We start from the raw sequence: 27408 nt of genomic DNA, 5'->3' as shown, positions 1-27408 counted from the left end.
AAGTCTTCATTTTGTTCTTCTTCAGCCATTCAGAGCTGGACTTGCTGGTGTGTTTTGGATCATTGTCCTGCTGCAGAACCCAAGTTCGCTTCAGCTTGAGGTCACGAACAGATGTTTGACATTCTCCTTCAGGAGTTTTTGGTAGACGGCAGAATTCATGGTTCCATTTATCACAGCAAGTCTTCCAAGTCCTGAAGCAGCAAAACAGCCCAAGACCATCACACTACCACCACCATATTTTACTGTTGGTATGATGTTCTTTTTCTGAAATGCGGTGTTACTTTTACGCCAGATGTAATGGGACACACACCTTCCAAAAAGTTCAGCTTTTGTCTCGTCAGTCCACAGAGTATTTTCCCAAAAGTCTTGATGATCCCCAAGACTTTTGGGAAAATACTCTGTGGACTGACGAGACAAAAGTTGAACTTTTTGTATATCATTTGACAGTTTGGTCCAATTCAGATGAACTTTTGGGGGTGATGCAGCTTGTTAACAGACCTGCAAACCTTGGGGTAATAATATGAGTACCACAATCAGTAACAGATGAATCGCATCATTTTGCCCAACATAGCTTTCCATTTAACTGAGCCTATATTGTTATGAATTCATCAGTTGTCAGAAGTATTTTTATGCATTGTTGCACTGTTCAAAAAGCCATTAATAATGGATGGAATTAATAATGACAACTTAAGAATAACAATGTATTACTGTTGTACACGGACTAATGTCATGGATGGACTAATTTGGAAGTTATTAATTTCAATAGCATTTATGTAAAATAATCAAAATAAAGATTTTGTACTGCCAGTGCCAAATAGTGTAAGTTTATTCTTCAAACATGATCTTTTTCACCGATCACCCTGCGAGGGAAAAAAGCTCCTTCAAAGCAAGCCAAAGGAAAATGTTCCTGACTGACAGGTAACAGCAGAATACACTGGCCTCTGATACTTGCCTTTCCAAAAATAGATGAGTAAAGTACGTCAAACATCCTGACATGAAAGCAGAATTATTTATTTTAGGTTTTACCCGAAAAATACATGAAAAAGCTTCTCACTTACCTTGACAAGAGTATTTATAGTTACTTTCCAGCCCCGTACACACACATACACTTACAAACACAGACACACTCGTGACGTGGTTTGCTGCTCTGAAGTCTTCTTGCAGTCGGCCTCTGACTACCATCTCGCTGCTGATGGATGCGATCTGAACTGTCTCCTGCTCCCTGCGGCTCAATCTAATCTGCAACATTATTGCTTTGTTTGGAAAGTTGATTACTGCTCCTCTGCTGGTGGTTGAAGAAACAATGTGGTGCAGCTGGCAGCCAAATGATCCTCCGAGTCTCTTCTGAAATTAACAAATACATGTTTGTCTTACTTCATTCAATACAATAATTTCCATAAGCATCGGTGTCGCCTCGTCCACTTCCCATCACATTGAGGGAACTAGCGCATTTTGTACTAAAAACAGTAACTTTGGAAGCCACTCATTTGTTTGATTTGATGAACTCAGAGTGCTGAGGTGTCATATTAGCCTCAGATAAACTTTGGTGTACGTCTTTGCAGAATGAGGACTGTAGATTTTGTCCCCATCACTTACAGTGAAAGCACATTAGGATCTCTTGATGGCCAGTATGAACAGGAGGAATGATTACAGCAAGCTGTTCATGTGGGCACTTTTTATATTGAATATTGTTTAAGACAGACATGAAAAACTGTATACCTATCCTTTAAGATCTGACATTACGGAAATGTATTACATACCACAAAAAAGCTCAAATTCTCAAATGCCTCAGTATGGTTCAACAAAGTGCTTGTTGCATCATCGAACAGCGTATTACACACTCTCCCCTATACATTCCTTTCCGAGTGTCGCCATTCAGAACAGGCATAAACACTTCTGTCTTTAGACGTGGTTGGACACTTCAAATGACCTAATTTGTTTAAAGCACACTGAACCCTTAAGAATTGTCATCTCAAATCTCCTGTGCAACTGGTTAAAGAAGTCCTCCAAAATGCTTTCCAAACGTTTGACAGTTTTCTACACCTTGTGAGGACATTTAATGCTCATAAATCTGGAAACATTAGAACATTCACACATGTGTACGCACCAGTCAGCAGCTGTAACTGATGTTCGGAAACTTTTTTAGCTGTATGGTCCCACACAATCCTCAAACAATTTGCACCTTCCCTCCCTCACACATGTACACACACATATTGTCAAGTTATTGTCAATATGTGAGTTGTGCAGGGAAGCAATCAAAGTGTGTAATGATGCTACCTGACAGCCCATTAAACCGGAGAGAGATGAGGATGCAATTACATTGTCATCCACGCTGGAGTTACTGCAGACAAAACAGATGGAAGGAGCGAAAGGAGAGGTTTATTTTTGGAGGGAGAGGAGTCTTTTCAGGGTGAGCAGATGATTTCTGTGAAGACATTTGACATGATATCAAGTGAGTGAGACATGATGATTATTGTGTGTGATCAGCTGTGTCGTCATGTGTCTGTTGATTCAGCTGCTGAGTTAAAAGGACAAGCTGAAGATAAAGTTTCCATCGGGGAGAAATAAAGTATTCTCTTCAGTCATTTTGTCTAATAAAATAATCAAGGCTTTCATAGCAAAAGTGAGACTTCACTTTGAGTGGAGCTCCAGATTTACTGCAGGCACTTACTGTTCAGTCTGAGAGGCAAGTTCACTCTGCGCAGCAACACAGATCAGATGTTTAAACTCTAGGTGGCAGAGAGAACATCGCGCAACAGTCTTTATGCAGACACAACAAATATTATTAAGAGTTTTATGAATCATGCAAACAGATCATAACTGTTACATTACCCCAACAGGTGAAGGTGTAACTGAAGAAATGTGTTAATATGTGCTGTGTTGCTCCTCAGGCTCTGTGGGCCTCAGCTCTAGTTCCTGCTCCTCCCTCCTGCTATTGGCTGGTGAATTTGGGAACCTGCAGCCAATCACAGTCCACAGCTCCTTTGAAAATTGTTGTCAGTACATGTGCAACACACGCCTTTTTGTCATATTCAGCGCATATCTCCCCACACTCCGCTAGCTGTCCGTTCAGTGTGTGCGCTGAAAAACAATCCAGTGTTTGTACTCAGCCCTGACTAAATGGGAAACAAACAAAAACACTATTCCAGCCATGATTTGTGTGTCAGGTAACGTTAAATGACTTGCCCGCGGACATTCAGCTTACTTTCTAGTTTGCCAAGATCTGCTGCTGTTGTGATGTTAGCTATAGTAGCAGGAGAGTTGTGAGCATCGCTGTCTGGAGCTGCTGTGCTGGCTCTGGGAAACCGGCTCGTCCTCTCTGGTTGTTAGCTTCACAGCAGCTACTGCTAACCCACAGCCTAGCTAACGTTAGTTATATTACTTGCTGTGTTGTTGTTCGCTCTATATCGTGGTGTTTGTCATGGCATTGGGTTTCTCCAGAATCGCATACCCCACCTTTAACTCCTTGCCAGGAAGGAGAGAGCTGCCATTTTTGTTACATTCACTTTTCTCCTGTTTTTTTGTGATGATAGAGAGCTCTCCCTGATGTTGCATGTAAGCCTCTGTGTCTGGTAATAAAAGATTGAAATACTGAAACACTGACTCCTCGTATTCTTCATCTAGTTTTATGTTACTTCCCTCTCAAAGTGGATCAGTTTGGTATCGTAACAATAACCAAAAAGAGCAATACAGTGGCTGTTAACAGGTGAACTTGATCCCTCGCTTGAGCCCATGGCAGAAAGTAAAGATAAAAAAAATAAAACTTTTATATACAAACTTTTCCATTTATATATAAACATTTTATATAAATGTGGTGCTGAACATAGGTGAACATTTTTTTATTTTTGTACAAAATGTCCAGGCTGGATTTAAACCCACAACCCCACTGCTTCCAAAACCAACATCTTAACCTGCCGAGCTGGAGGATGCTGTGAGCTGCACAAGGGCCTTATGAAACTGGTTATTGTGCTTATAATAATAATATAATAAAAAACTAGAATTACAATATAAAATTGCTGCATTTCTGTCAAGAATTAACCTTGAAGCTCAACGTGTCTTTGTGAGTTTGAACACGTTTATTAACAGTTAGTAAATGCTTTATAACACACTGTGAGGCTGTGTACATATGTCCAATCATATATCATTAAATATGATTACAGCTACCTTGTTATCTGGTATTCATTAACTGTTTATACAACAGACGCAGAACAAGTTATAGTTGTTGACCGAAAATATTAATGAACAGTTAAAATGTTCTTATATCTACTTAAAGCTACATTATAGTGTTATAAACCATTGAGGGTATTAAATACTGATTGTAAATACTAAATAAGGGGTTAAAGTAAACCTATTACCACACTTACTGCTGGTGTTTAAGCTTTTTGAAGCGACAGTAATGTGAAAGCAAACACAGTGTGTGATTAAATGTAATTACTTGTATTCCCTTCATTTGGTATTACTGTTGGAAACCCTCTCCCTTCACATCATTTCCCCTCTCTGAGTCTGTTTCCCCTCAGGAGAAAAGCATCGCAGTAACAGCTCGTTGCCAGTAGGAGGTGTGATGTTCCACCAGCGGACAACAGTGACCTGCCACAGCAGGCTTGTTTCAGCTCTGTGTGTTTGTGTGTGAAAATAATGTACAATAAAGACGTATTAATTATCAAGAGTCATTATCAAACACATAAAGAATGAATAATACACCATTATCATCTAATATTATAAATATAATACATGTATTAGATGTATACTATAATATTAGAATCTAATATTAATATTATACAATAACTAGTGCATAGAATATATAATTACAAATAATGCTATACTTTTTATATACAAAATTAAAAACTACAATTTTTGTATCATTTCTATATTATTTTGGATTTATAGTTATAAATTCACATTATATATAATAATTCAGATTAATTAGCTAGATGAAGGTGCCACATGTTGAGGATGATGATGATGATGATGAGAGCATCATTAATGACAAAGATTAGGATTATATTAAATAACTGAGAATGATGGTGATTAGAATGATGATGATGATGATGATGATGTTAAGGATTAACAGTATTGAATTTGATGATATAATAATAATAATAAAACTTTATTTATAGAGCACTTATCAAAACAAAGTACAAAGTGCTTCACAACAAGAGAAATAAAACACCACACAGACTGCTGACAGGGTGGTGATGAAAACTGTATTCAGTATGGATTATATTAATAGTATAGTATTGATGATGACGTGTTAATAAAGATACTGATTGATTTTAGTGGTGAAGATATTAACCCTTGAAATGAGCTTGAACAGTAAATCATTTTGGTGTGAACACAAAGAATGTGTGAGTGGCAGTGAAGTGCAGGTGTTTACACAAATCAGGTCTCCAGGGAAACCATCGGCGTGTAACACCATGCTACAGTGTCCAGGTGACGTCAGCTGAACTGCACGTGCACATCTGAGCTAATTAAGAAGTCAGTTGATCATTTCAGAGCCTCGTCAGCTCAAAGTCTCTTATTCAGGTACAAAGTTAAAGAGAAATGACGCGATGATGATGATGATGATGATGATGATGATGATGGAAAGCTGTGGAGTCCCTCAGGCCAGAAATGTTACTAACAGGCTGTCTGACAAGTCAAAAATATAACTGATTACATGAAAACTAAATAAATAATAGTGTGAGGTAAAATATTTATAAGTATCATAAGAAAGGAAAGAAAAGATAACATTTTAAATGTTTTACTTTGTACCATTCTCTCTTTGTACATTTAGTTATTTTATCTGTGATAAAATATTCTAAACTCAAGGTTTAGCTCTTTACTTTTTCCCGGAGTTCATGATTGTATCCTGCTGCCTTCTTCAGGGAATGTCTCGTTTATTTAATTTCTAACTTTTCTACAATTTTCTGCAAGTGAAATTCCTATTTCCTTCCGATATTGCTTAATATAATTTGATGAAACGGGTGAGAGTGAAGTGGAAAAATTCAGAAAGTTAAATGAATTGTATTTTATTTTTTTTTATTTATTGAATTGGATATTGATTATACAAAAACAAAAGATCAAAACCTGTTTATTACTTATTCTGTTGTAATCTCAATTTATCAATCATTTAAATCGATTAATTAATATCTACTTAGCTCGCTCTGTACAGTTGGATTTGTCACTTCTGGGACTCCATAGAGGAGCTGTCCGATCCGGCGTGGTGCTGAAACTGTGAGGCTCCATCAGCAGGCAGCACCTACAGAAGCTCTGTGAAGGTTCATCTCGAGACTTTCGCCGAACTAGACTTGGCCAAACAATTAAAAGACATTTCTGAGTCACATTCATTCGCAAGAAATATCCTTTAATTGTAAGGTCAAGTGTAGTAATCTTCCATTCCCATCTTCTGTTAGTTCCCACAGGTCGTCACTCTCGCGGCGTATGTGAGCACCTAGAATGACATCACGGGAAGGGTCAGTGACGTCAAATGTACACGCGCCGAGGATCTGTGTAACATCATTAGGCAACAGAAGACAAACATGTCCAAGACTTCATTAAACTCACTTCATGAGTGTCAGACCTGCAGCAGAGGCAGCTTACCGCACTGAAACAGAAGCCCTGGAGGCGCCGGTGTGTTGTGAGAACCGCTGCTCCCTCCTCGCCTCTTCTCCCGTACCGGGACACAGCGTGTCCGAGCCTCCCCGAGTCTCCTTCCCCGTGGAGCTGATGAGTGCCCCTCCCCTTTTACTCCCATCTGTTCCTTCCCTAAACCCCCGCTATCACGACTCGCTGTTCCTCCTCACCGCGTTTGATTTTTGACGCTTCGCTCCCTCTCCGTTTCTGGAAAATCCTCCATGCAGCGCTGGGGAGATTTTACGCACGCCCCTGCATCCGGATGCTTGAGCGCCACATTAGAACTAAACATGTTACGCATGTCAGAGGTTTATTCATTCCGTTAGTTGAGAGAAATCACCGTTAAAGTGGAACCTTCTCGGATACTCGGCGTCACCTGTCCGTGCGCCGAGCGTCATCCACAACCTCTCCAAGCTGCCAGCGGGAAACACCGCTTCACCCCGCTGTCACACCACATCCGATATTCATTCAGGCTTCTGCCACTCTGCACACCGACACAATCACCCCTTGTTGAGATTAAGTTGGTCAGGTTAGAATTGCTACATCTTATTTTAGTCTTTCCATCGCGAGAAAAGGAAAGGAAAACGGGGTAAAACCAATATTGTCTTGATTTTACGCACGGATACCGATGCGATGTATCTGCTACACGCGGTGTAAATCCAGCGGGTGCAACAGCTTCATTGCAAGGCGGCGATGCAGTGCTGACGGGTCCTCTTGTCGGCGCTGGATAAACGAACTTCAGTCGGAGGGGAGAGCGCGTTCAACGCGCGAAACGTGAAGTCGGGCTGTCGTAAGTTCATTACCGGCACCGACGACCTGCCCCCCTCTCCGGTGTCGAGTCATCCCGCAAAACCTACCGAGCAAGCGAGTGTCCGTCCGGAGCGCGACCGCCTCTGCGTCTCGCACCCTCTCACCCCGTCTCCTCCGCGGTGCGCACGGGCTCCCATCCATCCCTCCATCTCTCTCCATCTCCATCCCTCGCCTCTCTTTTCTCCGGTCGGGCTTCCAGCGCCGTAGATAGAGGCTCTGCAGTCACGTGGGTCGGGGGAGAAGAGAGAGAAGGAGAGAGACAGAGAGAGAGAGAGCGTCCCTCCTCCTCCGCAGTTTGCAGTGTGTTATGTCTCAGACTCGGAGGTAGAGAGTCAGAGCTCGTCTGGCGGATCTCAGCCTCTGAATCAAACCCCCGGTGTCTTCTCTCATCCGTCCCTGCTTCCCTCCTCACTTACCCGGGTTTGTTTCTCTCCGGAGCCCTGGAAGCTTCTAATTCTTTATTTTTCTGCCCTTCTTCTTCCTCTCGACTCCGGCCAACAGTTTGGTCTTTGGGATTTGGTTTTTTATTACTATTCGGTGGTGATTTCAACACTGTTCCTCTCTGCTGCTGCCGCTGCTGCTGCCGCTTTTACGCACCGACGCTTATTTTGGATTTGCTCGTCACTGGAGAAAAACACATAAATCAGCGAGGTGGATCCGTGGATGCGCCTTTTTGGCTCAAACTGGAGATGGAAATGCTGACATTGTTGTTTCATTCCCTGTGGATATTGCAATGCAACACAGTGAGCGCCGACTCCATCATTCACATTGGTAAGACACCAACCGGGGCTTCTTTTTTGGCTTTGCTGTGCAGGGCTTTGGCTGAAGGGAGAGACAGGCTGGTGGCTGCATGCAGGGACGGCTTAAAACACTAAATGTGAGCAGAAGAGCAGGTTGCTGGTGGGTTTGTGAAATATGGACAGGTTAGTGGTGTTCAAGTTCAGTTATGGCAGAATTTGAATATTAGTTTCCGTACATGCACCGATTTTTCAAACATCCTCTCCGCTCTGGCAAAAAGGACCCGACCACACAGCTGATTATAATTCCGATTCGTGCCAGGAAAATGTGTAGGAAGGAAGGAGGCTGTTGCATCCAGGCTCAGACGCAGGCAGCGCAGCCTGGTAGAAGTGCCCGCAAAGTGTTGCACCGCGCAACACCCCATCCATGATCCAGTCATCCCTCCAGCTATCCTTCCTTCCCTCATGTCGACGCATATGCTCATTCACATGCAGGAAACCTGAGGCTGGCAGGAGAAACTGGTCCGACGTGGGTGTTTGGAGGGTTTCGCTTTATCCATCCATCTTTCTCCCTCCCTCCCTCCCTCCTCCTCCTCCTCCATCCCTCTCTCCCTCGCCTCCCCTCATCCATAAGCCTGAACTTTGAATTGGACGTGAGTGAAATGTTAATCAACTCTGCCAGAGGAAGAGATGACAAAGGAGACAAACGCCGACTGTTTGGGCTCTGAAACAACGTCGACAACCAAAAGCCAGTTGGCGAGCCGAGGAGGCGAGCACTTTCTGCTCGTGCCATCTTTTTTCATCATTTGATTTCCTGTGGTTTTAGTCAAGTCACTTTTTAGTAAAAGCCTGAGTTGATGGAGAATACCGCGGAGTCGGAGGGGATTGTGAGAGTAGAGCAGACTCAATGAGACACCACTGACTGATCACACACTCACAGCCGCACGCACTTTTCATATAAACTCCCCAATTTGCACTAATTCCACTTAGAGGCTCCACTTCGCCCTTAGATGATTGGATGCGGCAAGCGGCCGCCTTCAGTTTGGAACAGAGCCATCCAGACTGCAAAAGGAGGAAGTAAAAAAAATAATAATCCAAGTATTTGACATTTCAGATCTCTGCTGCAGCTCAGACCATCAAAACCGGCCAGTGGCAGCACTGCGGTGGCCTGTGTGGTTTAGCCGGGGGCGCATTGGGGGGGTGGGGTGGGGGTGGGGGTGTTTCTATTCCTAATTCAAGTGATTTTCCAAAAGACACAGTAACAGATTGCTTCTAAAACGCTGCACCTCCATCGTGGAAAGATGTCAGGTGATGTTTGATAAACATAATTTATAGGCTACAGCACTTAATAATGACAAGCCAGCATTACATGAGATGAATTAACTTCAGTACCAGCTGAGAATGTGTTGAACATTCGCCCAGTAGTTAATATGGGAGAGTGGGAGTCTGTTTTCCCCTCTTTCCTTTATGCTGGCTGTCTAATTATAGAATCATATGTATTTGTGCACATATAGATGACATTCACTGCAAATATAAACTGCTGCACACTGAGGAAAGACGTCATCAGTATATTTTGGCCACTTCAGAATACATTTCCAGAGTATAGAGAGAGGGAGGAAATGATGGACAGATGGATGGATACTTTACTGTCCCTCAGGAGAAAATCTGCGTTCAGTCCACACATGGAAACAACAGAGAACAGTGATACGGGATTATCGAGAACACAGAACAGTAAATACAAGAAATAAGGGAGCTGATGCCAAAAAGTGAGACCGGACATGAACATGAAACCACGCTGGTACGGCTGGTGTACTGGGACGATTTATGAGCAAAGAACACAAATAAAAAAGGGAAAATCTGAGCTGATGTTGACAGATTTTATGGGTGTATGTGCTTTAGAGGAGAGTGTCTATTGGTTTCAGGTGCTGTGTGAGACTTGAGGAGTTTAACCTGCTACATGTTCAAATATATGATAACCAAATGTAGCCGGGTGCCTAAATGTTGTGGTTCTCCTGCTCATGCACATATCTTGTGACCAATTTTTTTGCATCTCTGAAACACATCTCATCAACGTTGACTGATATCTCTAAATGTCAGTGTTTCAGGTAAAAAGAAACCATCCGTGTTTGTGGCTCTCAAAAGAGGTTGAATCATTGTCTCAACCCGAGGAGGAGCTTGTGGCTGTTCAACTGAAGCACAAAAATGAAATGAAGTGTTGTCAGCCCACCATGTGAGTGTGAATCTTCCCCACAACATCTGGCTCTTGTTGCATGTGTGTACCGCTCAGGCGGCGGATCCCTGCAGGTTCTCGCAGTACAAATCACAGTTTGTAGCTTGGATACATGTGAACTGACTCCGGTGATGCAGCAGCAGGAAACCTCGCAGTCAGCTGCAGGTTGCTGAAGTCTTTGCAGATCCAACATGTATTTGTACTCTTCAAACAGGATTTTCAGCTATTCAGTGTTTTGGTTGTCTTCAGGCTGGACCCATGCCTGTCTATAAAAACTGATTATTTCAGATTTGTATTTAAAAATAGAAAATGCTCCTTGGTACCTGCAAAACCATTCACACTGCTGATAACAGGTTGTCTATGTTTTTATTTTGTGTATAACCCTTCTGCTGCAACAATCCCTCATTTTACAAAGGGTTTCCGTGGCACAACGCTCAAATGCTTTTGTAGAGAACCTTCACGGTGCTACGAAGAACTCTTTAGTCCACAGGAAAAGCTTCAAACGTGCGGTATTTTTGAACTGTTTAGGAACTACAATGGATTCATTGTTCTGTTTTACTTGCATACCAGACCAGATGGTTCCCTTGTTCTTATAGAGAACCAATATCTTTTATAAAATATAAACGAAGAACCAGCTGCTTATGATGAAGTTGTCGGATAAAGAGTTTTTGGTTGAATAAACCAGTGGTTCCTTTTTGGCTCTTGACTCCTTTAGATGACACAAAGACCACTTGTGACCCCGCATCAAAGGCTTCGGCCTCAGTGTGGACATGACTTCTGAGCAGATAAACCAAAGATAAATGACCTTCTCAGATTGTTTCATTTTAAGGAATTTAAAGACGCCTGAAAAGGTGAAAGTATCCAGTTTTTCCAAAAGAAACAAGCAATAAATTAAAATTTATGCATAACTTTATGTAACGGATTCCTTATTATTCCTTAAAGGATCTTGTGACCTCTTAGATTTATCGTGCTGTCCTTTGAGGGGCCTTGGCTGGGAACCACTAGAATAAAGATCCCTTTAAGAACAATGGAAATGTCTGAAACCCGCAGGATCATTAAGTTTTTAGTAGCACCACCTGGGCTCCCAAAGCTAATTCACAAATTTTTTTGGTTTACCAAAAATCAGTTGAGGAACCTACTCCATTGGCTTCACTGGATGACAATGATCTTGATTACTAGATAGTTTTCATAATGACATTCTTTATGTAAGTACCAGTTTTCACAGTAAAATAAAACATTCGTACAAACCCAAAAAATACACTGTAAAAGATGTGTAGCTGCATGAATGAACAGTATAGTAGGTTTTGATTTAAACGAGTCTAAAGCCTGAACTGCTACCCTCCCCCTCCTCCCCGTCCTTGTAGCTGACCTGTGGTCGGCTCGCTGCATTCAGAGCCTGCGTTGTTCCCCTGAACTAACTGACAGTCTGACTCTGACTGACTTAGCAGCGCAACGCAACGCTCAGATTAGATGTGACAGTGTTCCAACCTCGCTCCCGAAACCCCTGCTCGAGCATCTGTCTCGTCCAGCTTCGTGGCTTTATCGTCGGTGACATATCCCGGTTTGTTTGTTCCTTCTTCTCTTCTGTTCCCTGTAGAGGATCAGTGGCAGGCAGTGGGTGTCGCAGGGTGGGGGGGTTTGATCTGTATAAGAGCTGATACAGATGAAAACGTGGAGCTCGGACCTTCGGTCGACCTGCTTGAACCTCTGACCCACTTGCTGTGTTCAAGTGCATCAGTGGTGCTAAATCCTGTACTGTCGAGGTTCAAGAGTCTGCAGGTTTTAATCTCATCCAATCACAACAGCAGCTGGTTTATTAGTCATCACCCCCCGTTCTTTGGTTGAATATGCACAAATCAGTGAAAACAGCTGCTGAAGGGTTTGGTTGAGTTTGGAAAGTGGTCGAGGAACTTAATTTCATCTGATTGAAGGTCAGGACCAGGAGCAGCAACCAGGAGGAAACAGGTCCCGAATCAATTTTGGCCTTTAATTAAATCTCAGATATCAAGCTGTCAGAGAGGTCCACTCCTGAGATGATGGATTCTCTCGGGGGCTTATAAGAACATCTCTTTCCAGCAAAGAGGAAGGTAAAATCATTATGAAAAGCAGACAAATACTATACAACAGAAGCTCCTGCAGACTGATGAATCAGTTCACAGACATGTTGAGACGATATCGAACTGTTGTTTTTAGAAAACATGACAGAAATTTGTCTTTGATGGAACTCAATAAATAGAGATACTGTTGACACATCTTACCCAACAATAACAGATGCAGAGAAAAAGAACAAGAGAAAATATGTCAAGTGTGTTCATGCGTTAGTGGAAATACACTATCTGACTGGGGTAGGCACCTTAGTTCCTCTGAAGGGAAATCTTAAAGCTACAGCATACAATGACAATAGTGTGCTTCCAGCTTTGTGATTTGAGGAAGGCTGTTTCCTGTTTCAACATGACATGAATGCACAAAGACATTTTTTTTGTTTCAGTTTGGTGTGGAAGTACTTGACTGGCCTGCACAGAGACTAGACCTCAACCCCATCCAACACCTTTGGGATAAACTGGAAGTTATGTGTATGAATGAAAACTGAAATGAAGGATGTTTTTGGAGGTATTTGTCTCAGCCGGGGATCTTTGATTTGGTTTAACAGAGACAAAGTTCTACCAATATTTCAGCTGCAGAAAAGAGCAAAACCTGGCAGGGGTTTTATTTGGATTTTGAGGTTTGTTCATCAATGTAATTGTTCAATATTGTCGTTTCATTTGGAGTCGTGTTTGTGTCCAAATGATTAGCTCTGGTTGGGTCGCCACCAACTCTGGCTCTCTAGCTGCTAGATGGTCCACTTTCCTAGTCTCTAACCTTGTTTGTCCACTGTTTTGTGGAGGGAAAGTAGTGCGTACTGGGTTTATGACAGCTGCTTGCTGCTACTGGAAACGAGTTTGATGAGAGCGCTGAGACAGAACCAAACAACGTGCTGTATAACCAAAATAATGAGGTAAAATAGGCTAAAAAGCTCCAAAATTGGACTTCGAGGGACCCCTTTCACATTATACATAGCCATTTTAATTCAGTACAAATGTCCATGTAGTGTTTTAGAGGCTTTTCCAACTAGAGACACAAAAATTCAGTAAGAAACTCTGAATACTAATAATGAAGAAACTGTCATGTAAAATATCATTTTTAAAGATATTGAATTGAAGACTGTGAGGTTTTGATGCCCTCACTCTGAACAATGTTGGTATCAGCCTTGAGGAACTGATATCGGTCAGACTCGGATTGTAGCTCTTCTTGTCCCCTGTGGGCTGTTTTCCAGGTCTGAAGGTCCTCTAAACGCCCTTCAGGCCAAGAGGATAACAAGTCACTTTTCATAAGGAGTCTAAGGAGGAGAGATTACCCCATCCCATGAGCCAGGCAGCTGACGAGGGATGATTTACGGCGCCGGTGTATCAGCTAGCAGAAGGGGAGCCCTGCTTATCCATGGCCGGGTTTTGGAAAGGCGAGCTTGAACTGCAGGAATCCAATCTGTTGAGGCTGGCAAAGCGAATGAACAGCTGCGGCCTTTTCTTGCCCCGCCACTAAATAAGATAAACTAACCCAGTTAGGGAACAACGCAAAAGGCTTCCCGCACTGTCTCAGTGACGGCTTAGCCAGGCCATTTACCTCCACCACCTGCACACACACACACACACACACACACACACACACACACACACACACACACACACACATACATACGGTGCAGATGCAGGCATGGACAGAGAGCAGCAAAGCCATCTTTCTAACATGAAGCGGCCTCATTCGGTGGATGGAATAAACGTACGAGTATTTGACCCTGCGAGGGCATTAAAATACTCCGCCAAGAAACTTTAGCGTTCCTTCAAATTCAGTGACAAACAGGTAGAGAGAAGACTGTGTGGGCAGACGCAGAGGAACAGGCTTGGAAAGGAAACTGGTTTGACTACTAACAGGTTTCTGAAAGACGCTGCCAAGACTCTGTGTTTTGTACTGATACCGAATATCTTTCAATTTGATTTAGTCATGCTAAAAATGACAAGTGTGAGTTCTTGTCTGTTCTTGTCTGAATGAAACCTCTGAAAACTTGAGACCATCATTAGACTGTAAGATTTGCTTTCCCAGACTATGATTAAGCTTTTGTCAGTAGGTTTGTTGTAGGCTTAACCCTGTCAGCCTAAACGGCAGTCCACTCTTTGAGTGAGACTTACTTGTGAACCAATTCAATAGTCCCGTTCAATATATCAATAGTCCTGTTCCCTGCAGCAAAATGGGCTTTTATGCTCCTTGCATGTTGTTATGATGATCCAATCAACATATTTGCATCATGTGTGGTTGTGTTCCACTGTACTTAAGTAAGAGAAGAGGCTGTAAAGAGTTCAATAAATACTAAATAGTAACTTATTGGCTGTAATGCTTATAATACATCTTATTTATGGAGCACTTTATTAGATACTCAAAGATGCTTTACATGACTAATTACGTTACTAAAAACACAGAATAGTCAAGTAGAGCAGGACATACAGTCAGATCAGTTAAGTTAAAATCAGTTTTTAAAAGCTTCTTGAACATAGCTAGATCTGAGCAGTCACTGATGTGTGAAAGACCCTGTCACCTCAGGTCCGGTGCGTCGTCTTGGGGACGACGTGGGGACAGGAGGTTGGGGTCCAAGGACCTTCTCCACTGTGTGGTGGGGGAGAAGATCGGTGAGGTGAAGAAGGAGGCCTGGTTATGGGGGGCTCTGTGGGTGAAGAGAAGGGGCTTGAATTGAATCTGCTGTGGGGCAGACTGCCGGTGAAGGTGTTTTAGGACGGAGCGAGGTGGTCACGGGAGTCGCAGTGAGTGAGTAGGAGAGCAGCAGAGTTCTGGATGTACTGGCGTTTATTAAGGACTTTGGTGGATGGAGGTGATGAAGGTCTGGATCAGAATTTGAGCACCAGAGAACTGGAACTGAAAGGGTTAAACTCCCTCCAGAACACTGGGACTAAAACTCTTTTAAACCTACTCTAATGAAATTATTTTATTCTATTTATTGTCTTTCAAAAGGAAGTCAAATATTAAAAGACATGACTGAAACTTTGAAGCAGATGTAGAGGCAGCAGAGCTACTGATGCTGCTTTTACTCTTCTGTTTTGTGGTTTCTGTGGTCTCATCTCACATTTCCCTTCATTCCATGTAGATCTGGACCTGTCTGCTGGTTTTATTTCTTCTCACTTTTACTATTTCTTCATCCAAATAAACTGATGTGAACTGCTATCACATGTACGCATGCACAGACTCTGATTGGGTAACTGTTGGCAGAAATATATTAATGAATTTTACCAAATTGCAAACTTAAGCCAAGACTTGTCTGCATGTTTGCCAGCCGGAGCTTTTTAATTGTAAGCGTGGCCTAATTACTGCTGTGTTTCACATGAGCTACTGAAGCTCTCTGGAAGGTTTAACACACAGATACAGCACAGTACATTTGCAGTTTACAAAGTGTGATTATATTTGTGTTGTCTGACACTTTGCTTCTGGCTTAATTTAAAGTTTTCAGCTTCTCTCAAGTTAGATTTTGTATATTAGATGCTGCTGGATGCTAATGATCAACAGTCTAACAGCTGCAGTGGCTCGATGGATCTTAATATCCATCATATTACTTCCAGAGCAGAATGAGTCTTGTATATAATTGTTGGTTATACGTGCCAAAGTGTCCGGTGGTGTAGATAATCTCAGCAGATGCACATTTCATTTGCATTAAGTTGGCGTCTGATGATTATTGGCTGAAGGAGAAAGAGCTCAGGATCTCACATCTTGTGTGAAATCTTGTGGGCTTCTAAATGAAAAGGCTGAGGAAGGAGTTCAGTTTCAGGTGGATTCCTGCAGTTTATTTCTGCAGCACTCAATCTGTCTGCTGCTCCACACGGCTAATGACGTCTGACAGTGTGGAAACATATTTCGTGTTCATATGGAAGGAATACATAAACAGTGAATCAGGCTGCTGCAGTGTTTTGTGGGTTTGTCCCACATTCTTAATTGTTTTGCAGCAGGTCACAGAGATGACACATCACTTGTTTGGATGTTTAATTATGATAATAGCGCTGCCATGTGTCCGGTGCTTCTCTGGGGAAATGTCGTCCAAAAGCACTCCTGGATGTTGTAAATCTTGTTGTTGTTGTACTTTGTGTTTTGTACCATTTTAAAGCTCCACATTATTCATTTCACTTTTTAAATCTCTTCTGGCTCAGGATCAGAATAATTTAGTCTGTTTAAACCGACTGAACGTGAAGGCTAATTCCTGGGCTTCTCTGTTTTACTGCAACTGATGCAAACCTGCTGAATGGAGGCTTGTTAGAATTGTTGGTCTTGGTCTTTCATTAGCGTCCACTGAATTCAGATCGATGATCTTTAGTAGATTTAGTAGAAATCAACCATTTCTGTTGATTAAAGGGCCCAGAGTGATCAGAGGTGCGATAGAGGGAGGAACAAAGTCAGATTTGGCCTCTTCTAAATTTCCTCTCAGATATATCATAAGCATAAAGTGCCACTATGTCAGCCTGTAGATCAGCACTTATGAGTGGTAGTCTTTTGTATACTCTCCAGTAAAGATGACTGACAGTCTCTTTATTTGGTTTTCCTTTCCACGGGACTAAGCCAGGTTAAGTGTCCATCTTTCCAACAGCACAGCAAATTTGTCTATCGTTGTAGCCTGTCTAAAATGAAAACCATCTATAATTATATTTGGGTTCTCTTTAAAATTGTTATTCTTATGTCAGCAAATCACATCTGTGGAGTCAGACTCGTCACGGCCGACAACCAGGAGCTGCAGGCGTGTCGCTGTCCGTGGTGCTGAAACAAAAGCTTTTAAAACCACAGTGTTACTAACAAGGTACTGATGAGATGATGCTGTTGTACTTTTTTTATTCTACGCGACCTTTCCACAGTTAGGGTGAAGTATTTAAGATTGACTCATCTAACTTTTTTTGTTAAACAATAATAAAGACTGGAAGCAAAAAAGTGCTTCCACAGCTAGAGATAATCCAAGATAATGAATCAGTGAATCAGAAAGAGATTACAGCACTGACTGAGAAGCTGTAGGCTGAAGCTGTCGGTTATTACGCCTACTCCTCTCACAATGCAAGATTTACAAAATTGAGGAACAATCTACACAGTCCAGATAATAAATACTTAAAAGTTATTTATGCATAAACACACACATACACAGACACATATTTCATTGGACAGTGGTGGAAACTACCCCCCAAGTGTACTTAAGTATGACTTTGAGGTACTTCACTTGATTATTTCCATTTTATTCTACTTTATACTTTCACAACATATCACAGGGAAATATTGTACTTTTTAATCTACTACAGTTATAAGAGTAAGATTTTACATCTGAAATATATGGTTAGTTTATTATTTTTTGTTATTATTTTTTATTATTATTATTTGTAAAATATATATAGCATATAAAGGCTATAAGTACTTTATACTTTAAGTATATTCTGCTAATTATACTTCTGTACTTTTACTTAAGTAACATTTTGATTGCAGGACTTTGATTACTTGTCAATACCACAATGTGGTAATATTGTTAACTTGACTAGTTAACTAGTAAAGGAAATGAATACTTCTTCCACCACAGTTCCACAGTTCACCCCAAAAAACATATTTCCTTACTTACCTCGAGTTGTGTCTAAAGGTAAGTGAGAAGCTTGGTTTAATTTGTCCATGCCTTGAGACATCTGTCTGTGAGATTCAAAACAATAGATGTGAATGGCATTTCATTAATAAAAACAATTCAACAGCAGCATCTAATTCCAACAACCAGGTTACTGTACACTGGATAATCCACAGAACACAATACAAACAGCTTTCATAGAGACTGTTTCCCCTTCACCTGTGTAAATACAGTAAATCTGGTGAACAAAAAAAACTATTTAGGATTTTGCATAGATACACAGAACACGCAGGAATAGACAGAAAGTTTCTTCCAAATCAAATATACAAAATATTATTTAATTTTGAAGAAATCAAATCCTGGAATATTTTCATATTTTCAGTTGGCAGCTTGTGATCAAATCTGAGAACATTGTCACCCAGTGAGAGTCACAGCCTCCATACAGCTTTTCTCAGATTAATAGGTCCAGCAGGAAGCCAGAGTTTATGGTTGCAGATCAGAGAGGCTGCTAAATCCCCAAGTAAACTAGCTGCTTTCTCAGATTTTCCAGCCAGCTAGAGCTCTGGGACCCAAAGCCCCCAGACTGCTGCTTGATTACCTGCCAGAGAGCCGAGGACGCCTGATAAACTTACCAGCTACATTACATTGTTTTTGCATCAGTGGCAAATAAATAGCATTTGGCTGTTGGCTAGTGTGAAGTTCCCACCCTGTATGTAGCGTAGGAATGTTTGCAAATATGCTCGAAAGGCCACAGACTCCAAATCACACATTCATTTTCCAACTTCAATAGGACTTCCCTGTTTCTGTGGCATTTTCTAACTACTCAGCTCAGTGGGAAATAATAATAATAACAATAATCCTTAAGGACTCAAAGCATATGCATGGAGTGAAAGGCAATGTTTTAATAAAGTGCAATGTATGTGCTAAAATATCAAGTAATGCTTCTTGACACTATTTTTTCTGTACAGACTGCGGCCTAGTTTTGTACGTATGATACACATGTACCTCAGAGTGCCGCTGAACTGGTTGGTGTGCCGACTTTGAAGACAAGTCGCCATGAAACAGTATTTTGTTATAGGTTTCCTGATTAATTGAAGGGAGCAGAGGCTGAACTGTTTCCTTTCACGTGCTGGTGCACCAAATATTCATAAATTAAAAAATGATCCTTGTTACAACAATCAATGTCCTCAAAATACGCATGAAGATGGATTAACAGCGGAGCAATGTGAGCTTTCAAAGGGTCTTCACACCCAGATGACAAGGACACGTTCTCTTATCATTGCGTGTGTTTTGGTTTTATTTGTCCAAATTTTGAGATCTCTGAGATTTCTGCCTTCACCCCAGTACAACGGAGGTTAATATATTTCAGTTTGTGCCGTTCACAGCATTGAAAACGCATAAAAATACAGCAACATTATCTCTTTCCACAAACAGTGTTCCTGTCACCGATAATGAGGCAGAAATCTCAGAGGTAGATATCGCAAAACCTGAAGAAATGAAACCCAAAGTATCTGCATGGGTGAACCGACCCTTTAGTTTTGCTACTTTTCTCAAAACAGACAGCAGGAGAGACTGAGGAGTATAAAATTCGTGGCGGTTCGATCCTGAGCTCACAGAGGCAGCGGTGGGTCCAGAGTCAGCCTCCTCCACCCTCAGCACTCATTATTAATTAAACTTGCTGAAGTTCGAGGCTCCCCAGTCACATCAGTTCCCTCACAGTTGTCTCTGACAGGTGCAACAAGATTCATTCTTAATTGAAAACGCCTGACTGACTGCAATTTCAAAACTGGATGATTGACTGATCAAGCCCGGAAGCGAGACAGCGTCCCCTCGGCGCCCTGCGGGGGAAGGCCGTCAGATCCACGGCGAGGATCTTGGTGTTGAGCAGAGTTCATTTGGATACTCAGCGAGATGAATGAGCACAAGCAGCCTGGCAAATTGAATTCTCACTCGTAGGCAAGGCTTTCTTAATTGTGCATGACAAATTGTCCGAATAGAATCTGGAAAGTCCCATTTATCAAGCCGTCCACTTGTCTGCATTTCTGTCCCTCCATATGTCTTTCCAATTCACTAGAAATCCATTTCTGCTCATCCGTTCATCAGATGTCCCAGTTGTACTTTAACCTGGCAGAAACCAGTTTTGCTTCTCACCCCTTTAGCCAGTTCATGAGAATACATGCATCATTTCAACTGCGGAACTCTTGAGCACTTTAATAAACAGCAGCGGCATTTCTCTTTGTCCAGATCCTGAAGTCTTTTTCAGTTGCACAGAAGGTAATGGTGAGAAACAATCCAACCACGGGGTCCATTTAATGGCTGTTCTGGGGCTTTTGATCATATCTTCATCAGCAGATGTAATGTAGCAGGAGGTAATATGGTTTGTGTGGAATGAACACATGAAGAACTGGGTAGTTAGCATAGATTCAACAAAGCAAAACTCTCAATCCTCTTGAATCATTGTCCACATCATGGCCAGATTGACCTGCGAGGGGGGGGGGGTCAAGTACCCATAAACTACAATACATGCAGTACAATATACAGCTATCTAAATTACATTTTGCCCAGAGCCCCATAGACCTATCCTGGGATGCTACCTGCCCAATTTGTTTGTGGTAATTAAATTAAATGCAGATATATGCACCATTTAAACTACCAATGAAACAAACTATAATAAAAGTCTTCAAACTAGATTTGTATACAACCATATTAAACTATGGTTAATAAAAAGCCCCAGGGTAAAGAAGCCTTAAGGCTCATATCTGTCAGGTGATAATGTCATTTGGAGCGTTTTCCCAAACAAGCCTACAGTGAATCAGTCCAACAGAAACCAGCTGAGCGCAGTGAGCCTGAGGCTGGTGGTTCACACTTTCTCTTGTCCAATTTGTTCAGCGCTTCAAATAGAACGAATAGAATTAAAGAAAATAGCATTTCAGGCTGATTCAGGCCGTCTTGTAGTCTTAAACTGATTATCTCTGAGGTTTTTTACTGTAACTCGTGTGTGTGTGTGTGTGTGTGTGTGTGTGTGTGTGTGTGTGTGTGTGTGTGTGTGTGTATCTTCAAGATTATAGTTTACTTTGTAAAGTGTGTCTGGATTCTATTATATTTTTACATTTAGGCCTCTTTGTATTTATTGTATATTTGTATTTGTGTTTTGTTTCCATACAGTACACATTAAGTTAAGATTACATTTGTTTTCTTTTTGGGGCTAATTGAGAGGGCAGCTGCTGATTGGCTGATTGGCTGATTGGCTGGGCAGGGTCACCTGCTCGGTAGACTCGGCCGTAGTTACCTGTGTACGGTGTGTTGTCGCGGTAAGATGGCCGTCCACACGGAGTGCCAGTTCACGTGTCAGCCCCGAAACTACCCAGGCAGGACATGAGAAGATAAAAGAGCTGTCTGCTGTTTAAATCCTTCTTTTAATGGAAGACGAAGGCGTGTCTCAGCTTCTTCACCACAGGAGCACGTGCGTGTTACCTGCGGGGACTTAATTAGTCGAACAACCGGAGGTCGCTCGGCTTGGACCGGTTTGCAGCCACCGTTTGGGAAGGTCGCAGTAAATGCGTGGACATCCGTCGACGTCCAGCTAAATGAACATGGCGAAGCCGAGGACAGCAGCACACCTGTGGGCAGCAGACAGAGCAGCACCTGCAGCAGCTGGAGGCGGGCACCTGGCACCTGGTACCTGGTGTGTATTAATACCGTCCGCTGGCTGCAGCAGCTCCGGCTCCTTCAGGGGGGCAGCTGCAGTTTCCCGTTACCGGGGAGCTCCAAACGGTTTCTTAAACCAGCTTTTCAGTACATCCAGATTGTTTTTATTTGCTCTTGCACAAAGTTAGCTGCAGTAGACTAGTGTGGAGGGAGAATCGGACTTCACTTGACTCGAAAGAGGCGAATTGAGCCGTTTATTGGCCTCAGTAGGAAACACAACACGTTTAGATGGCAGTGCTGAATACTGTTTAAACATGCTCATCTGAAGAGGGTCCAATGGGCTTTTCACTGTTTTGCTGTGAACAGGCACTGATGAAAGGTGAAGAAGGGCTTTAGTATGATGATGATGATGATGTTGCTATGGAGATCTTAGGCATGCAGAGCAGCCCCAACACTGGGGGGTTGTAGTTTGTTTACCTGTGTAAGTCATGAGACCTCTGTCCCATGTCAGTCCTCTTTTTGTCTTTACATAGACTATACATAGCTACCTGTTCCTTCATGAAATGCATTTCCCAGCTGTTTTAAAATTGTTACCATGGAGCTGTTTAAGTTGAACCTCTTAATTAGCAGCCTTACTGTAACAGAAAGCAGCTCTTCTACATCTTATAACAATTATTAAAAATACTTTATGGGATTTTTTTTTATTGTCATGTCACTGAGCCTCTGTAGGAAGGATAGAAACATAATCCTGCTTTATTCATTTAACTTTGGAATGTAATGGGGGGGGGGTTATTTTGTCTTTGCATTTTTTTTTGATTTATTAATTTAGAACCAAAGTGTGCCATTTTAGTTAATCTTGTGCCTCTGTATAAAATAACCATGGAGACTTGGGAGACCTCCCGAGTGAAAATAACTTGTGTGATAAAGTGTGTGTGTGCTGCTGTAACAGTCTTGCTGGACACAGGTTGCGTTTCTAATCTGAACTCTTGCATGACGTTTTGCAGTCAGTGCAGCTGTTGGGGGTCTATGGCGGCCTGCTCTGACAATAAAGCATCTTGGGATACTCTGATGGGTTTTCGTAGTTAATCCCACAACAAATAAACATTTTAGAATGTCATCACATTGGAACTGGTCATTTTTGCTTAAAAAGTTACTAAAATGATAACGATTATCAAAATCGTTGCAGATTAATTTCCTGTTGATTGATTAATGAACTAATAGTTTCAGCTCTGGCTGAGTTCCTGTGGAGACTGGGGTCCACTTATGTAGGCTAGTTCTGATATGAGCATTCAGCCGTCCTACTAACCGTTTCCTCTCCCTGTTTCCAGGTGCGATATTTGAGGAGAACGCAGCGCGGGACGATGAGGTGTTCCAGCTCGCCGTGTCTGACCTCAGTCTGAGCGATGACATCCTGCAGAGTGAGAAGATCACGCACTCGATTAAACTCATCGAGCCTAACAACCCCTTCCAGGCGGTGCAGGAAGGTAAGGACGCGGTGTGAAGCGTGTTTGCGTTCTGTGACTGTGAGTGTGCATGAGATGCTTTCGGTTTCAGCTGCAGTGCTTTTTGCAGATTCTAGTTTGTTGTGGCTGTGTGTGTGTGTTTGTCTTAGCTTTCCTCGGATTGTTAATCTTTAGGTTTTGCTGGTTCTGTCTCTTGGTGAAGTATCCTCACGGCTAATGACCCAGGTATATCGACCTCCTAAATGCTGTATAAATCCCGGCTGCTGCCGGCTCTCTGTCTGCTCTCAGAGGACGCTGCTGGTCTTTGATGCTGCGCCGCAGAGCCTCTCCTTCGCCTTCTCTATCCTGTCTTATCGTTCCCTCTGAGACTGATTCTCTCCATCTCAGACTCCCTATCACTCACTTCCCTCTTTCTTTCTGTCTCTCTCTCTTTCTGGGCCCTGGCTCTTTCTGTGCAGAGGAAGCTAGGGGGAAGCAGTGAGTCGAGCTGCATTGAGTCCAGCTGTAATTTTCCATATAAGTGCCTACAATGAGGCTTGCAGGCCTCTTAGCTTTGAAAAGAGCTAATCTGATGCAGAATGAAAGTGTTTCTGTTCATGCTGGGAGCTCCAGAAAAGACAGTGATGATGTTTATGATAACGTTTCTGCTGGATGATGCTGATAAAAGATATCTTTTAGACGTCTTTGTTACAGATAATGAAGATAGTGTTGACGATGGTGTGGTGATGATAATGCATATAACTGATATTGATAATGATGCTGATGAATGTTAAGATGATGCTGATTATGATGTGACTGTTCACATCACGATCCACGTGGTGATTAAAACGATGAAGACATTAATGTTTACAATGATGCTAATTAAAGCATATTAATGTCTGTTGTGATGAAGACGATGCCGATAAAGACATGAATGTGGTGATTAGGATCACGGTTTTGTTGTTGATGGTGACAAAAATTGTGTTGATGAAGACACTGATGTTTTTATGACGATTGTGGCGTTGATGAAGATGCTGCCTATGATGACGTTGAAGGATAACCGGGTAAAATGTAATGTCAACGAAGTATGTAGAAATATTGTTTTAGAAAAGGTTTGTTATACTGAGGTATTTTAAATAATGTCCATATCTCCAGAGCTCATGACCTGAGGCCCTCGCTACAGCCAGTGCCACTTTAATTTCGATAACATTATCATATTTTGACACACACACCTTGCCCAAAGGTCATCGCAATAAGACATATCACTTATATTTAACATGGATTTCTGCAGAGCTCCTCAGTTTTCCTGCCAGTAGCAGCAAAGTTACTAAACAGTAACACATTCCTGACAACAGTGTTGTTTCTCCACCATCTTTGATCTGTCAGTATTTAGTCACCTGAACACATCTCTTCCACAGCTGGAAACCAGAGGACGTCGGAGAGACAGCTCCGAGTTGTTCGTGTTAACAAATATCGACCTGGCGAGTACGATCACAGAGCTAACGCACTCCAGTTTCTTGGAAGGGTTTGACTTTAAGCACACAGGGTAGCGCCTCAGGCAGTGCCACAGTGTTTCAGTCAGCTTCCATAACCAAGCAGGGCGTGTGAGGGCGTCTGGGCCCCTGACATGCTTTCTCTCTCTCCACTGTTACCCAGAGAGAAGCTGCAACATCAGCTAGATCACTTTCATTACATGGAGACCAGAGGTCAGAGGTTACTGCACCCTGATTAGGTGAAGCGAATGTTTGTGTGACTGAAGACTGGGTTTTAATTGTGTGTGACGGAGGTGCAGATAAACCGGGTTGTTGTTGGGTGTGAGAAGCCTAAGTGACAAATTTTATTTGAATATCTTTTAAAAAGCAACACATGTATGACCTTTGTTGACCATAGTTTAGTCAGATTAGTCACAGTGTGTTTGCTGTAGTTTATGAACAAATACTTTCTGATTCATATAAGTCACACTTTGCGTTAATGATCTCCAGTACAGTATCACATACTGGCAATACGAGTCAAACAGCAGCGCTACTAGAAGCACCTGGAGACGGTTGATATCGAGTCCGATTCTTTTTTTAGGCAGCAGGGTTACGTTGTTCACAAAGCAGCCTGAGCCAAACAGGTGACCGCATTCTTAACAAATCAAGAGCACTCAAGAGTTACAGTGGCTAATCTTTACCGTCACTTTATATATTTTATAGTTTTGAAACGGTCATCACCAACAACATGTATGTAACTAAATTCATCCACATCCAGTATGGAGACAGTAAGCTTAGTTGGTATCGTTAAAAAGCTGCTTTCAAATGAAAAGTCAACAGGCTGCAGCAGATACTCTCTTCAAACTGGAGTTGATTTATAGGATTAAAAATGTCACTAATAACCTGATCTGATTTATGATTTTGGAAAGCTGACCTCTGCATTTATAGTATTTGTCTATTGAAAATATTACATATAGGCTATAATATTTGAAAGAATACTTTCATATATTACCCTATTTCTAGTATTTCTTATTTTACTTCTACTTAATTCTCCACCTTATTTTAGTGTTGACTCTCAAACTATCTGCTCACCTTGCTTTCAGTTCTCTATTCCCTACACACACACACACACACACACACACACACACACACACACACGCGCACACCTGTACACACAACAGCAGGTGAGTCCTGTGTGGAGGCTTGTTGTTGATTACGTCGCCTGTGCAAACGATCAGAACCAACGTGGTACCGAATGACATCGGCACCGACACTTACGAGCTTTTAAATGATCCGCTTGTTATCAGGCAGCTTCAGGAGTTCAGGCAGGTTAAGAGAGGTTTGGGAAACACCGGTCTATTCCGTCCTCGCCGCCAAAGTCAATTTTACGAGCGAGCGAGCGAGCGTTGAGCAGTTGCAGGTGCGTAGGGAGGCTGGAGCTCGTGCCGGTTGCATTTGTGCGCACAGAGCAGAAATGCTCCCTTGCAAGGACGCTTTTCCGCTCGCCGATACTGTTTGCGCTCGTATCTCGTGCAGAGAGGGAGAAAGCAAGGCAAAGAGAGGCTGGGCGAATCAATCCGCTGGAAAAAATAGAAAATCAATACGTGGCGGTCGATGTTGATATTGTGTGTGCGTCGCCACAAATAAATTAATGTATGGGAAACACTTAATTCTGTAACTTGGCTCTGAAGATAGAACTATTCATGTGTGGTTTTAGTGTGAAAAACTCATCGATGAGAATCATGTCACAACGTTGGACGTTTGTCCTCACAACAAATTAATTTCAGTGAAATCACTTTAGCACCTGTCAAACTGCTGTCCTCCAGGCAAACACGTTCACAATAATCAGCTAAGATTAGCTCAGGAATGAATTTGTTCTTTATTCCAGCAAGCTCATCAGTGTCAGTCAAACCACTTGGACTAGCTGTCACTGTAATTATCTTTGTATTTTCAACTGGAACTTAACGTCTCCCAGAAGTCAGGAAACAAGGTGAGGTAGTAGTAGTAGATGTAACTGAGAGAAAATGTTAATAAAAGCTTGAACCAGTGGAGATAAGAGCTTAAACAGATTTCCATGTCTGCACCTTATTCTCTTTTGGTTTACTCTGGAACTTAACGCATATCACTATCTGTTCGGATCGCATGCAGGTATCGCTATTATAAGTATTCGGAAGCTGCAGTCCCGGCCTTCAGAGGAATTGAGAGAAAACTGGTATCAGGATAGATGGATATCTGCAGACGGAGCGACTGTATTTGATGGTTAAAGTGTAAAATCCATGCTGCATGTGTCTCTAACAGTGCCTTATTTCCAATAAGCAGAAAACTGATAGCGTTTTCTCTCTCGGTACTGTTGAGTGTAGATCACGCTGGTTAGCAGCACCTGTTATTGCAATGACTCGGGAAACAATAGCCTGTTGACTTTTAACACTTTTGTCATGGATGTAAATAAAAAATCTTGTACAGAGCACGCTGGGCTCGTTGAGTCCCTCATCAGAAGCACTACGGGAAGTTTGTGGAGGAAATTGCGTTGATTAGTCGGCTGAGAGGAAATGCTAAAGCGCACACGACAGCTTTGGATTTGTTCATTAGCAGTGCTATGTGACTGCGAACTCGCATGGAAATTCAGGTTTGCTTGATTCTTTTTCTTTTGTTGCTCAGTGCTGGGGGGTTTCTGTGCAGCAGATATGAACCTGTCAATCAAACAGTGTAGCCAGACCTCTGAAATGCTTTCCACATTTTTTCAGATTTATTTAGTGATTCCAATTAGTCCGGTGTTGTG

At 42.1% G+C, this 27408-nt stretch overlaps 1 protein-coding gene across 3 annotated transcripts in view; it reads left to right on the top strand.

Annotated features, from left to right (window-relative positions):
• The first annotated feature begins 7739 nt into the window (after positions 1-7739).
• The window catches only part of grid1b (glutamate receptor, ionotropic, delta 1b), a 527867-nt gene continuing 508198 nt past the window's right edge, over positions 7740-27408 (top strand). Inside the window, exons 1-2 of one of the 3 annotated variants that reach the window (XM_044179810.1) lie at positions 7740-8193; positions 23044-23199. In XM_044179810.1, the coding sequence (XP_044035745.1) occupies positions 8112-8193; positions 23044-23199 (238 nt within the window). In that variant the 5' untranslated portion in view covers positions 7740-8111. Of the gene's footprint in view, positions 8194-21387; positions 21753-23043; positions 23200-27408 lie in introns of those variants that run through there. The other 2 variants (XM_044179811.1, XM_044179812.1) reach the window with 2 other exon arrangements.

This window comes from Siniperca chuatsi, linkage group LG20 (assembly GCF_020085105.1).
Source record: "Siniperca chuatsi isolate FFG_IHB_CAS linkage group LG20, ASM2008510v1, whole genome shotgun sequence".
Lineage (NCBI taxonomy): Eukaryota > Metazoa > Chordata > Actinopteri > Centrarchiformes > Sinipercidae > Siniperca > Siniperca chuatsi.
Note: the sequence above shows the minus strand (reverse complement) of the source record. Positions and strands in the feature narration are given on the sequence as shown.